Below are 15,302 nucleotides of genomic sequence, written 5' to 3' on the forward strand. Positions count from 1 at the left end.
TAACTTTTCATGCTCTCTAAATTCATTCATTCAAGAGATGGGAGTCTCACTATGTTGTCCAGGCTAACCCTGAGCTCCTAGACTCAAGTGACCCTCCTGCTTCGGCCTCCTAAGTAGCTGGACTATAGGCACACACCACCATGCCTGATTTCTAGACTTTTAAAAAGGTATAGAATGGTATCCATATTCGATGTAATTATAAAGGCAAAAGAAAAAGAACTGACTAAAATGCTTTTTCAAATGGCTTTTTAAGCCAATCTTTTTAGGCCTATACTTTGATTTTAAGACAAGGAAAAGATAACAGGTTTTAATTCCTGACACTTGCTAAAATTATTAAAGTATATTCATAACAAGCACTGATGTACACTTTTACTCACCTTAACAGTACTGCAGTGTAAGCCTTTGGCCATGAGAATATACACTAAATCTCTTGTTAAACTGTCCTTAATTCCCAGGATTACACTACTATACACAGAAGGTATTTCCCACTAGAAGAAATAAAAATACATTACACACAGAGAAAGCCAAATGTAGATGAGAATCTTTCAATAACATTCAAACACATTTTTTAAAAAATCATTAATAAACCAGGCACACACCTGTAATCAACAACTCAGGTGGTTTCCAAGTTCGAGGCCAGCCTCAGCAACTTGGTGAGACACTTGTAATTTAGCAAGACCCTATCTCAAAATAAAATTAAAAGGGTTGAGGATATATTTCAGTGGTAGAGCACCCTTAGGTTCAAGACCCAGTACAGGAGGGAAAAAAATCATTTTGGGGAAAAAAAATCATTTACAGATCCTTTTCAAAGAAAAAAAAATTTTCATTTCACTGTAATTAAGTATGCTTAAGTCCTATATAAATGAATTTCTGGCTGCTTTTCCACTACTACTTCAGCAGGGCACTATGCAGTTAATTAAAAGCACTGCCACATACTTCTCCTATATCTATGGTTTATTTCCTTTTATCTCTAATCTATTTTTCACTGAAATGATGTTTTTTTGTTTTATTGGTACCGGGGATTGAATCCAGGAGCGCTTAACCACTCGCCACATCCCCAGACCCTTTATATATTTTAGAAAGAGTCTCACTGAATTTGTCAGGGCCTCCCTAAATTGCTGAGGCTAGATTTGAAATCACAATCTTCCTGCGTCAGCTTCCCAAACTGCTGGGATTACAGGTGTGTGACACCAAGCTTGGCTGAAATGGGACTTTAAAAGCTATTTTCACTTACACTTTCCATGGAAGAAATTTAAATAGATAACCTCAGAAATAGGTAAATACATTAGATGGGACCTTAAAAGAACATTGAAAGCAAAAAAATGTTCTATGAAGAACTTTAAAGGCTGGGCTGTAGCTCAGTGACAGAACTCTTGCCTAGTATGTGTGAGACACTGGTTTCGATCCTCAGCACCACATACAAATAAAATAAAGGTATGCTGTCCATACTCAACTACAAAAAATTAAAAAAAAAAAAGGAACTTTTAATACACTGAGATTCCATGGTGTAGGCTTTAGATTTGAAGACAGTATTAAGAAGCAAAACCAAGCTGGACAAGGTGGTGAATGCCTGTAATTTCAGTTACTCATGATCATAAGATGGAGGGCTGGATATATAGCTCAGAGGTAGAGAACTCCTAGGTTTGATCCCCAATCACACACAATAAAGTAAAAATAAGGGACTGGGGTTGTAGTTCAGTGGTAGAGCACTTGCCTAGCACATGTGAGGTACTGGGTTCAATCCTCAGTATAGCATAAAAATAGATAAATAAAGGGCTGGGATTGTGGCTCAGAGGTAGAGCACTCATCTAGCATGCATGAGGCAGTAGGATCCTCAGCCCCACATAAAATATTGTGTCCACCTATAACTAAAAAATATTTAAAAAAAGATAAATAAAGGTATTATGTCCATCTACAACTAAAAATATTATTTAAAAATAAATAAACAAAGTAAAAACAAAGACCCAAGGTACAATTCAGTGATAGAGTGCTTTTCTAGCAAGAGCAAATCCCTGGGTTTGATAACCAGACTAGTCAGAAAGAAAGGGACCCTGAACAGTAAGATTATTAATAGGTAGTATACATTACACATATATTTACAGCTATATTTAAAATGCATGTAGACACTTCAGTAACAAACAATATAACATTTTTAGATGTTACTGATTTAATATTTTTTTTCCCCATTTTCAATTTTTTCTGACAATGTACAATAAAAGTACAATTATGGTCGGGTGAAGACTATAAGTAAAATGGATCCTTTTTCTCAAAAAGACCAGGGAACAGCCCTTTTAATAAATTAGATTAGAAAATGAAAATTAATTCACACCTGTTCTTGAGTTTCTTACCTTATTAGATACTGTCCAAAACTGTCGATCTGAAGTCATACCATGTAATTCTATTAAAATCTGTCGAATCCTCCAGGGATCCACTGACAATATAAGCTGATGTTCCAACTGACCAATGTTGACACTTGCTGAGGCTACAAAAAGATAAGAGTTCCATTTTAATAATGATTTAACTCAAAGATATATGTAAACGTACGAGAATGACAACTGAAACATATTTGTAAGTATTCGAAGTTGAAAGCAGCTATCATTTTGAGAACTGACTCACTCAAAGTAATGTAAGTTATTTATTAACTTTATCTTCACACAAAACCTACCACAATTTGAAATACATCTGAATTTAGTAAGTGAATCCATTTGAAAAACAGTGAAGATATAAACAAAAGTTAAAGTCAATAACTGGTTCATGGAAAGAATATTCAGGATATATGGAAAGAATTAATTCATATAGAGATTCCTATTTTTGAACATAATGTGTTAATGAAAGCACTTATAAAATTTAATAATAAACATAAAGACATGTTTTTTTGTTTTGAGGGGAAAGGAAGAGAGGGAAGAGAGCCAAAAATGATCATTAAAATCCCAAATTATAGCTCAGCTATCAGTTTTCAATAATGTATTTCTAGCATTTCATGCATATTAATCTTGGTATTTTTTCCTTTATGACTGGTTACCAACTAGTTTAAATCCAGTGAGGGTCAAAGTAGCTAAAACTTTGCTTATGTTAAACCAACTGAATTCTTTTGTCTCATCTGTACTAAATTTTGAAGCTTATGTTTCTTATTAATAAAGAGCACTGTATTTTCCACTTTTTATGAATAAGGACAAAAATTGGAGAATTCATTAAATAAATAAACAAAAATGAAAATGTTGCCAAAGCTGAATGTTTAGTCAACACATAGCAGCACAATGATAAAGGCTAAAATCAAAATTTTCATCTTTCTGGGTCCACTATCCCTCACTATTCCCCTTCCCTTCTTTTTTTTTTTTAAATTTATTTTTTAGTTGTAGTTGGGCACAATACCTTTATTCCACTCATTTACTTTTATGTGGTGCCAGGGCCCCGCACGTTCTAGGCAAGCATTCTACCACTGAGCCACAATCCCAGCCCCATCCCTTCTTGTTTTTACCTCCAACAACTTATTAACTGTAGGGTTATCTTGGTCTATTTCCCCATCTAAAATATTCTATATACTTATCCAAAATCTTGACCTAATAAAAGATTGTTTATTTACCATACACTCAACAGAGTCCTAGCACTTAACGACTCATACAGAAATCTAACTAGAGCACACACATAAATATCTATAAAGTATAAACAAAACAAGTAAAAGGGAATCCTTAAATATATTTCAATGTTAATTTGAATAGAGGGGCAAAATGTGCCAACAGTCTAGCTGGCAGACTGGAGAGCTAACCTGGGATATCATAAAATGAAGTTACAGGTTTAATGCACAGATTTACTCTAGGGGATCTCTTCCTCATCTGATCAACAAGAAGCTTTCGTTCTTCATCTTTCAACAATGTAATGAAAAGCTCATGTGAAGAAATCATGAAAACATACTGCAGATCTTCCAACCCCAGACACACATTCCTAGATCAGTAAGAAATATTATAAAACAAAAAAGCGTATAATTTAGTTTGAGGAAAAAATCATATGAATCAATTTATATTAATAAACCATTTAAAAAGCTAATCATTTCATAAATTATATTACAATATCTTTAAATAGATTTTAAAATTTGCCTTTGATTGTTATTTAAAATTTTAATACCAGTGCTACAATATACTAGAAAAGTAACTACATAATCCAAAAGTTTCAGTTGGCTACACAAATTTGAACTTAACTGGTTTTTCCAATATGTGACTGCCTGATTATAAGATATGGAGGACATATACAAAAAGATAATAAAAGATACTCTTCTCATGGGACTAAGTTCAAAGGTTAAAAAAAGAAAATTGTACTTACTTTAGAAAAGCAGCCATATTTCCTTTCAGACAATCTGAAGCTTTTTCTAAATTTATTGATCTTGAACATACCTAGGAATTTGAGTAATTTTCAATTGAATATAAGTGCTTTAAAAAAGGTAGATCAGGTTGAAAAGTGTTGATTTAAAACAATCGAATTTTCCTGTTTCAACAGTATAGTACTGACAGGTCTGATTAAGACAAGAGCTAAGATTAATGAGTAAGAATTCACTAGAGAAAGGTGAATGTTCTAATAACTGCGGGTACATACAGGTAGTAAAGAATAATTTACTACAAATAATTTAACATGTTATTCTCTCAGAATTTTTAAGGTGTATGACCAGATTACATGAAGTGATTAAGCTTTAGGAATCAACAGTTCCTGTCAGAAAAGAGAGTTGAAAACAATGATCAGTAACAGCTAATGAATATAGAACCATAGAACCAACAGTTAAGAAAATAACCGCAGCTGAAAATATAAACAATTAAAATAATAATGGAAACTAATTAAGTGGATATTAGTTATGTAGACACAATATTTTCATGTTATTCTACATTTATTTCATAGATTATGATTTCTCCTGAAATAGTACTTACAAGAAGTCAAAATAAAATATAACTAATATAAGAGCTCCTATCCTCAGTGTGTCAAATATTTTTAAACTGAAATAAATAAATAAATAAACAACCTAAAGTCTCGCAAATGGATAAATGAACAAAAATGGAATATTATTTAATTAAAAAAGGAATGTGATAAAGGCTGCAACATGGACCATGAGAATGTTAAACTAAGTGAAAGAAGCCAATTAAAAAAGACCAACTATTATATAAATAAATTTATATGACAAGTCCAACAAGGACAAATCTATAAAGTAAATAGATTCTGACAGTCATACACAGTGGACCACACCTGTAATGCCAGCAACTTGTAGATTAAGGCAGGAGGATAGCAAGTTCAAGGCCAGCCTTGGACACTTCGTGAGAACCTATCTCAAAAAGGGGAGAGTGGGGGGTGCAGGGAGGCTGGGGTTGTGGCTTGGTGGTAAAGCACTTGCCTAGCACATGTGAGGCACTGGGTTCGATTCTCAGCACCACGTAAATAAATAAATAAAAAGTATTGTGTCCATATACAACTAAAAATATTTTTAAAAGAAAGAAAAAAAAGGATCTGGGATATACTGGTTAAAAAAAAGTGGGGGGGACGACTGGGGATATAGCTCAGATGATACAGTGCTTGCTTCTCACGCACAAGGCCCTGGGTTCAATCCCCAGCACCACAAAAAAAAAAAAAAAAAAAAAAAAGCATAGAGGGAGTAGATTCTAAGATTGGGGTTATTTAGAAAAAATGAGGAGTGAATGGTAAGAGGTTTGGTGGAGGTAAAGAAAAGAGGTGATGTCACACAACCCTAAAAATATACTAAAACTACTGAATTGTACACTTTAGGTGGACTGCATGGTATGTGAATTATATCTCGATGAAACTATAAAATAACAGAAGCCAAGCATGGTAGTATTTGCCTGTAGTGCCAACTATATGCAGAGGATTGCCTGAGTCAAGAAATACAAGGCCGGGCTGGGGATGTGACTCAAGCGGTAGCGCACTCGCCTGGCATGCATGTGGCCCAGGTTCGATCCTCAGGACCACATACAAACAAAGATGTTGTGTCCGCCAAAAACTAAAAAACAAATATTAAAAAATTCTCTCTCTCTCTTAAAAAAAAAAAAAAAATACAAGGCCATGCTGGGCACAGCATTGCATGCCTGTATTCCCAATAAGGTAGGAGTATCGCAAGTTCAAAGCAAGCCTCAGTAACTTAGCAAGACCATGTTTCAAAGTAAAAAAATAAAAAAGGGCTGGGGGCACTGGTGCACACCTGTAATTCCAAGGCTCAGGAGGCTGAAGCAGGAGGATCTGGAGTATAAAGCCAGCCTCAGCAAAAGTGAGGCACTAAGCAACTCAGTGAAACCCTCTCTCTAAATAAAATACAAAAAAGCACTGGGGATGTGGCTCAGTGGTCAAGTGCCCCTGAGTTCTATCCCTGGTGCCCAAATAAATAAATAAATAAGGGCAGGGGATGCAGCTCAGTGGTTAAGTGCCCTTGGGTTTAATCCCTGATATTAAAAAAAAAAAAAAGAAGAAAGAAATATAAGGGGGCTGGGGATGTGGCTCAAGCAGTAGCGCGCTCGCCTGGCATGCATGCGGCCCGGGTTCGAACCTCAGCACCACATACAAACAAAGATGTTGTGTCTGCCGATAACTAAAAAAAAATAATAAAAAAATATTTAAAAAAAAGAAATATAAGGCCAGCCTGAGCAACATCCTGAGGACTTGTCTCAAAAAAAAAAAAAAAAAAAACCTCACAACTGGGCTCACTAGAACATGCCTGTAATCCCAGTGGCTTTGGAGGCTGAGGCAGGAGGACTATGAATTCAAAAGCCAGCCTCAGCAACTTAGTAGGCCCTAAGCAAGTTAGTGAAACCCTGTCTTAAAAAATAAAGAGTTGGGGATGAAGCTCAGGGGTTGAACACCTCTGTGTTTAATCCCTGGTATCAATAAAGCAAAAAAAACAGTACTTAATAAGTACTATGCTCAATACCATTTTTTTTGGTTAAACCATCAGTATAAATCATTTTTGAGCATCTTGAAAAATTATATACAATGGACTTAGACTAATAATTTTGCTCCATTGTATATATGAACTTCTATTGTTTGCAGCCATCTGTAAGATATCTTCTGATGGAAAAAAACGAATTTTCTTTAATAATTGGTCTCATTCAGAGATGTACTGTACAGGTATCATGGAACAACACAGGAAATATTTAACGCATGATAAATAAGTATATGGTATGATAATTTCATCTTAAATTTTTTTTTTTTTAAGGTACCAGGGATTGAACTCAGGGACACTCAACCACTGAGTCACATCCCCAATCCTATTTTGTTGAGAGACAGGGTCTCACTGAGTTGCTTAGTACCTCGCTTTTGCTGAAGTTGGCTTTGAAATCACAATCCTCCTGCCTCAGCCTCCTGAGCTTCTGAGATTAAAAGTGTGTGCCACCCGGCAGAATTTCACCTTAATTTTTGAAAGTTATTTAATAACATGAATTAGTGGACATCTATAAATGCTATGAACAATAAAAATGTTAATAAGCTTAAAATTTAGATGAAATGAACAAATTTTTAGAAAATAACTTCCTAAAACTAACCCAAGAAAAAAGAAAAAAACAAGAGCTCTACAATCACTGATGAAATTGAATCAATGTCAAAAATATCACAAAAAGTCCTTAGCCCAGGCTTTACTGGTAAATTCTATCCAATACTTAAGAAAAAAATAAAATAAGCAGCAACTTCATTTTTATACACTCCATTTAAAAAAATTTAAAAGGGGCTGGGGATGTGGCTCAAGCGGTAGCGCGCTCGCCTGGCATGTGTGCAGCCCGGGTTCGATCCTCAGCACCACATACAAACAAAGATGTTATGTCCGCTGAGAACTAAAAAATAAATATTAAAAAATTCAAAAATAAAAAATAAAAAAATTTAAAAAAAGATATATGCCCTGATTTACATTGTTTAACACTAAATCAAACAGGAAAATAAAAATATATGTATCAATCTCACATGTGAATGTTAAAAAAATTTTACAAATATACATATATAAACATGAACAGATGAACTAATCTATATAACACATGTAAATTAATTAATAAACTATAAATTAGAAAACTTTGTGATCATCTCAATATACATAGGAAAAGTATTTAATAAATCTAAAATCATTCACAATTTAAAAGAATCCTTAGTGAATTAAGGATACAAAGGAACTTTCATAATTAGATAAGGATAATTATAAGAAAAACTAACAATAAATATTAACTAGTAAATCAGTCAGGCTGAGGTATAGCTTAATGGCAGAGCGCTTACCTAGCACATACAAGTTCCTGGGTTATATCCCCAGCAGGAAAAAAAAAAAAAGTGAGAGCTCAATGACAAACCCACACTTGGTAGAGAACAGAAGTGGCCCTAAAACTAGTTAAAAAAAAAATAATAATAATAATAATAATAAACAGAAGAATAATAAATTGTGCTGGAACAAATGGGTAGTCATATAAAAAAGAAAAGAATGACATCTGACCTCTGACTTCACATGATACAGAAAAACCAAAGATTTTTGGATTAAAAACACCTAAATGTGAAAGGAAATCTATGACAAGTTTTTAGAAGACAAAAATACAAGAATGGGGGGCTGGGGCTAGGACTCAGTGGTAGAGTGCTTGCCTTGCACTCGTGAGGCACTGGGTTTGATCCTCAGCACCACATAAAAATAAATTTAAAAAAATAAAGGTATTGTGTCCATCTACAACTAAAAAATATATATGTTAAAAAAAAAAAAACAGAAGACTATCTTCACACCCTAGGATAGGAAAAGCTATCGTTTTAAAAAATGTTTTAGAATTTTATTTTCCTGAGGACTGAACTCAGGGCCTCATATGTGCTAGGTAAGCACCCTACCACTGAGCTACAACTTCAACACCATTTTTTTTTTCCAAGTTGTAGATGAACATAATACCTTTATTTTATTTATTTTTATGTGGTGCCTAGGATCAAACCCAGTGTCTCATGCGTGCTAGGCAAGCATTCTACCACTGAGCCACAGCCCCAGTCCCAGAAAAGCTTTCTTGAACACACAGACATCACTACCAAAAAGGAAAAGATTGGTAAGACTAACTATATTAAAATTTTGAAACGTTGTTAAGATTGAAAGAAATCAAACTCAGAGAAGATACCTGCAACACTGAAAACTGGTCAAAGAGAATAAAGAATTCCTACAAAGAAAAAAAAAAAAAAAAAAAACAGAAACAAAACCTCCTTCCAAAAAGACAACCTAATAGAAAAATGAAGGACAACATTTGGAACAGCTATCTCAAAAGACAAAATTTATATAAACAAAAATAAGGACAGGAGATACACCTCTGATAGAATGCTTGCCCATCATGCAAGAGGCCTGGGGTTCAGACAATAGAACCATGAAAATAAATAAATAAAACAAATGAAAAGTTGTCCAATCTCAGCAATATTAAAATAGAAATTAAAATCTCAATGAGATACCGTTAAACAACCCTCTGATAGGCAAATCACACACTATAAAGGGTTGGCAAAGATACTGACCAATGAGAATAATTATAAAATGCTGATGATACATATCACTTTGATATTATAATGTTGCAGACATACTTTCCCTCAATGTGTAACAAACTGGTATAAGTGTGCACCTGCGTATATGTGCAAGTATGTTTCAAACAACACAAATGTCCATCATCGTTTGATAAATAAATTATGGCATGGTCCATATAAAGTTTTAACACCTTCCAAGAATGAGAAAGAGAATTTTAAAAAAAAACCCACAAACACAAAACTATCTAAACACAACTTGAATAAATCCCACAAATTTAATGTTCAGTAAAAAAGATAAAAAAATACATATTGTATGATTTCATTCACATGAAGTTCAAAGTAGACAAACAATATGCTTTCAAGTATTTTCAAAGATCAGCAAGAAAGTGATTATCACAAAAAAGGGTAACGGTTACCTCAAGATGAATCTGAGGGTTTGGTAAAGCGCATAAGAAGGCCTTTTAGGGGCTGGGGATGTGGCTCAAGCGGTACCGCGCTCGCCTGGCATGCGTGCGGCCCGGGTTCGATTCTCAGCACCACATACAAAGATGTTGTGTCCGCCGAGTACTAAAAAATAAATATTAAAATTCTCTCTCTTTCTCTCTCTCCCTCGCTCACTCTCTTTAAAAAAGAAGGGCTTTTAGAATGTTGGCAATGCTCTGTTTTTGATTAAGTGGTATTATTTTTCACAGAGTTCTCTCAGTTCCTATTATATCAAAATCATTAAGAGGTAAAGAAATTCAGCCAGGCATGGTGCTGTACACCTGCAATCCCAGCAACTTCAGAGGCTGAACCAAGAGAATCTCAAGTTTGAGGCCAGCCTCATCAACTTAGTGAGACCCTGTCTCAAAACAAAAAATAAAAAGGTAGGCCAGGTATGGTGGAGCACACACTTGTAATCCCAGTGGCTCAGGAAGCTGAGATAGGAGGATTCAAGTTCAAAGTTGGCCTCAGCAATCTAGCAAGACCCTAAGCAACTTAGTGAGACCCTGTCCCAAGATAAAAAATAAAAAGGGCTGGGGGTATGGCAAAGTGGTTAAGCGCCCCTGGGTTCAATACCCTGGTAACAAAAATTAAAAAATAAAAAATAAAAAAGGGCCTGGCATGTAGCTCAGTGATTAATGTCCCCAGGTTCAATCCCCGATACCAAAAAAAAGAAGAGGTAGAAAAATCCAGCAAAAACATATGGATTCTGCAGCTCACATGACACACTAGAGGCATGATTTGAGAGTTTCTAGTGCACAATGACAACAGGTAACTGAAGCTCTGTATGAGAATAAAATATGGCTTGAGAAGATAAATGAGCCAAGGATGAAAGCTGTATAAACAAACCACTAAAGAGGCCAAAAGTCAATGCAGGAACAAAGAAAATCCAATAAAAACTATAGAAGAAATATGGAGAAGGGGTACTCAAAGAGCTATGATGAAGATGAAGTTAAAGGGTATTGTTTGTCAAGAGTATCAACTACCCATCACAGAAAAGGAAGTTAGATAAAGGCAGTAAAGGGGCAATGGTTAACTTAAAAGCAAAATTATCAATTATGGCTGGATATGGTGGTACACACCTTTAATCCTAGAAACTTGGGAGGCTGAGGCAGGAGGATCACAAGTTCAAGGCCAGCCTCAGCAATTAAGCAAGGCTCAAACAACATAGCAAGACCCCGAATAAAAATAAAAAGGGGTGGGTATATGGATCAATGGTAAAGTGCTTCTGGATTCAATTCCCTGTACCAAATTGATTAATTAACTAATTAATTATGAATCAAAAGGGGAACAATATCTTACCTCAAGAAGAAAGTCTATTTTTTCTCTGTTAGGTCTAAGAAATAGCTGGTTAAATTGAACACTAATTGTTCTGCCTTCCAATATATCACGGACTGTGTTGCAGGCACAGACTTTAAAACAGATTTCATCTAGAGCTTCATTTCTGTAAAAAAGTAGATCCACTGTTATTTTTATAATTTTTTAAAAGGCGTATATTACAACAATAAATTCACAAGAATGAGTCATTTATTTTTATCTTTCCCTTTCCAGTCCTAGGAATCTAACTCAGTCTTACACATGCTAAGCAAGTAGTCTTCTGCCACTGAGCTACATCCCCAGTCCAGGCAATCTTACTTGAAAAGATTTTAGGATATTCAAACACACTAGTAAATATCATATACCAAGTCAGGAGCAGGGAGGGGAACAGGTTTTGAATTTATCAAGGGATAATTTAGTTACAGATTAGGCAACAGAATGAATTCTGCTTTGTGTAACTTTCTCCTTGAAATCACTGTGAAATCACTTTTAAAATAAACCAGAAAAAACAACTTTATAATGTATCCTTTGATTATGTTAGTTTCCCTTATATTAACAAAAGTGAAAGTAATGTCAAAGATTTGTAGATAAGTTGGAAATGAACCAGAAAGGACTTGCACTTTTGTTCAAAACCTGAAAGTAATTTTTCAATTTACTTACCCTTGTTGAGCTTTCTGAAAGAGTTCTCTTAGCACTGATTGTCGGAACTGGACAGGTAAACTGAAGGTTAAGTTATCTTCAATGAATATCTGTATTACCTCCTAGAACATATATATAAAATTATATTCATTTCAAAAATCATGGCAATTTTTTTACTTTAAAAAAGTCTGTCTATATTTGGAAAATACAAATTGAAGAAAATCATAAAAATACCTTACTGGGAAAACATTCTCTTTCTAAAATTCTAAAATTAGATTAAGAATAAAAATTATCTGCCACTGAAACTCTCCATCATGTACAACCACAAGAAGGGAATCCTAATTAGACTAAATTATACTACATATATGTATGTCAAAATGCACTGTACTGTCATGTATATCTAAAAAGAACAAATAAAAAATTGTATCCAAAAAAAATCATCCTCCTTTTAAAATTGAAAATAATGAATAAAAAAATGAAAGCTGGGGTAAAAAAAAATCAGTAAGAAGCAATGCAACCTCTTTTAAAAAAATGTTTTTTAAACAAACTTAAGTTTCCTTCATAAAACAAATTTCAAAAAAAAATAATAGTTTTAAATAAATCAGCTAGAAAAAAACATACTAAGAAACAACTATAGTAAATTTGGTTTAAAATGTGTTACTTAAGTGAATTACAAAAACATCCACATTATTACTTACAGATTTTTTTTTCTCAGTCTTGTCAAGCAATGGAAAACAAGAAAAGAAAGAATGGGTGACGGGGGTGGGAAGATGGGAAGAGGATTTCTGAAAACAAAGGTAATCAGCCACTACCATAAAAGTGCTGATGAAAGTGGTTTCAAAACTGTAGAACCACTGGGCATGGTGGGACATGCTTATAATCCCAGCACTCACCTATAGTTCTAACACTGGGAAGGATGAGAAAGGAGGAGAGCAAATTTGAGGTCAGCCTGGGCAACTCAGCAAGAGCCCTTCTAAAAATAAAATAAAGGCTAGGAATGTAGCTTATTGGTAGAACATCTGCTTATCATGCTATAGGCCCTGGATTTAATCTCCTGTACCAACAAAAATAAACTACACAGCCAACTACTGTTTTCCTCTACAGCAAAATATGAACAATGAATGTCCTAAGGCTCCTCAAGATCAAGTCTACCACTTTCCAAGTGTGAGAAGACAGTTACAGCTGTTTAAGGCTTCACCAGCACAAAACAAAATGAAACAGTTCATATAAAGGGAATCTATTCAAATAAAGGCTAAACATGATTTCTTTCTTTTTTTTTTTCCCTTTGTGGTATGAAGCCAGGACACTCTACAACTGAGCTATATCCCAGATCTTCCTTTTATTTTTTGAGACAGGGTCTTGCTAACTTGCCCAGGCTGGCCTCAAATTTGCTATCCTCCTGAGCAGCTGGGACTACAGACATGTACCACCATACGTGGTTTCCAGAAGCTTCTTAAGCATCTATATGTGCCAAAAACAGCAATACACACCTAAAATTCCAGTTACATGAGAGACTGAGGCAGGAGGATCACAGGTTCAAAAACCAGCCTAAACAACTAAGACCTGTCTCCAAAAAAACAAAACAAAAAAGACTTTTGGGGTGGGGAAGGCTGGGGTTGTAGTTCAGTGGTACATCGCTTGCCTACCATGTGTGAGGCCCTGGTTCAATGATCCCCAGAGAGAAAAAAAAATTCTGTGTATTTACCTTATGGACCCTCACCTGTAGGGAGTGGTTAACTGAAAGATCTCTAGACTTAAATAAATTCTCCCATATCTATAATTCATGTTCAGGAAAATTTAATTTCCTGCCAGACGCGGTGGCACAGACCTATAATCCCTCAGGTTCAGGAGGCTGAAGTAGGAGGATGGAGAATTCAAAGCCAGTCTCAGCAATTTAATGAGGCCCTAAGCAATTTACCAAGACCCAGTCTCAAAATAAAAAATAAAGACGGCTGGGGAGGTGGCACAGTGGTCAATCATCCCTGAGTTCAATTCCAGCACCAAAAACAAAAAATAAAAATTTAATTTTCTAACATAAGGGAAAGCAATATTAGAAAAATAATCAGACAAGGGAAGAAAGCATCATCTCCTCCCTCATCTATGGAAACACAAAACAAAGTAAATTACACCTTTGTTGTTTCATGATTTCAATTGTGAGTTAAATAACATGAAGGCACGGTGTACTCTCAAGAATCGAAGTTTTCCAATAAATACTTAAAAGTACACACTCTAATTACCAGTGATTTCATTACAAAGCTAAAGACAAGCACTGAGGTGCAAGACATCTCAACATCCTGAGATGATAACCAAGCTCAGTAGCAAAGAGTGTTTTGCAAATGAGCATCACAACCTAACAAAACCACTCAGTTCACATTCTCCTCCTGGGTAATAGTTACAAAGATGAACAAAGCCATGATACAAGGATATACTTTCAAAATGAATTAAAAACTTCAGGATCCATAAAACTAAAAGCTATCTACCTATAACTTAAAGTTATGTTCATAGAGTTTCTTACACAACCAATTTATGATGGGCAAATTCTACTGGGTCAAAAAAGAATAGTATCAATAATAAAGAATATCTGTGTAGTTAACGCTTCTCACTTGATTCTTACAAGAATCTTTTGAAATGTGACAACCATTACCACTACTTTTTTAGGCCAGCTGGTGAGTTTAAGTCATATGCCCAAATCATACAACTGGTAAATGGCAGAACCAGGACTAGAACTCAGTGTTGTCTGGCTTCCAAAACTTTTCAGCTACACCAGTGCATTCCCATCATATATCTTACCTGATAGTTGCCAGATCTCAAACAAATGTGGACTTGACTATATGGAGTCAACTGTTGAGAGGTACTATCAGAAGAAGGTACAAGAACATCACATGCTTGACAATAACCAGCTAACCGCTTCTCATCTATGGTACAATGAAGAGATAATGAACCTATCTGTAAAGTAAGAGTTATATATCATTATCCATTAATGTAATATAAACAATAATCTAGTACCCCATAATGTATTTAACAGTACAAGAAAATGATAACAGAAAATTCAAATCTGGAGGAATCATAAAAAAATGAAAAGGTTTGGGGCTGGAGATATAGCTCAGTTGGTACAGTGCTTGCCTCGCATGCACAAGGACCTGGGTTCAGTCCCCAGCACCACATTAAATGAAAAGGTTATGTATTTAAAGAAAGGGTCAGCAAACTATTGTTTATAGGACAAATACAGCCTATTATCTATTGTTTCAAAAACAATTTTTAGAACTGTAAATTATAACAAAAAGAATATCAGAAAAAACTAAATATTGGGGGCTGGGGTGGTGGCTCAGAGGTAGAGCGCTTGCCTAGCATGTGTGAGGCACTAGGTTTGATTC

General features: G+C 34.9%; 1 protein-coding gene across 2 annotated transcripts in view; it reads right to left on the bottom strand.

Annotated features, from left to right (window-relative positions):
* The window catches only part of Ints8 (integrator complex subunit 8), a 55,415-nt gene that overhangs the window by 26,738 nt on the left and 13,375 nt on the right, over nucleotides 1-15,302 (bottom strand). For both annotated transcript variants that reach the window (XM_026383501.2, XM_026383497.2), the window contains 7 exons: nucleotides 14,719-14,874; nucleotides 11,950-12,050; nucleotides 11,275-11,416; nucleotides 4,318-4,388; nucleotides 3,767-3,942; nucleotides 2,349-2,482; nucleotides 378-488 (listed from right to left, as the gene is read on the bottom strand). In XM_026383501.2, the coding sequence (XP_026239286.1) occupies nucleotides 378-488; nucleotides 2,349-2,482; nucleotides 3,767-3,942; nucleotides 4,318-4,388; nucleotides 11,275-11,416; nucleotides 11,950-12,050; nucleotides 14,719-14,874 (891 nt within the window). The remainder of the gene's footprint in view (nucleotides 1-377; nucleotides 489-2,348; nucleotides 2,483-3,766; nucleotides 3,943-4,317; nucleotides 4,389-11,274; nucleotides 11,417-11,949; nucleotides 12,051-14,718; nucleotides 14,875-15,302) is intronic.

This window comes from Urocitellus parryii, chromosome 7 (genome assembly GCF_045843805.1).
Source record: "Urocitellus parryii isolate mUroPar1 chromosome 7, mUroPar1.hap1, whole genome shotgun sequence".
Classification (NCBI taxonomy): domain Eukaryota; kingdom Metazoa; phylum Chordata; class Mammalia; order Rodentia; family Sciuridae; genus Urocitellus; species Urocitellus parryii.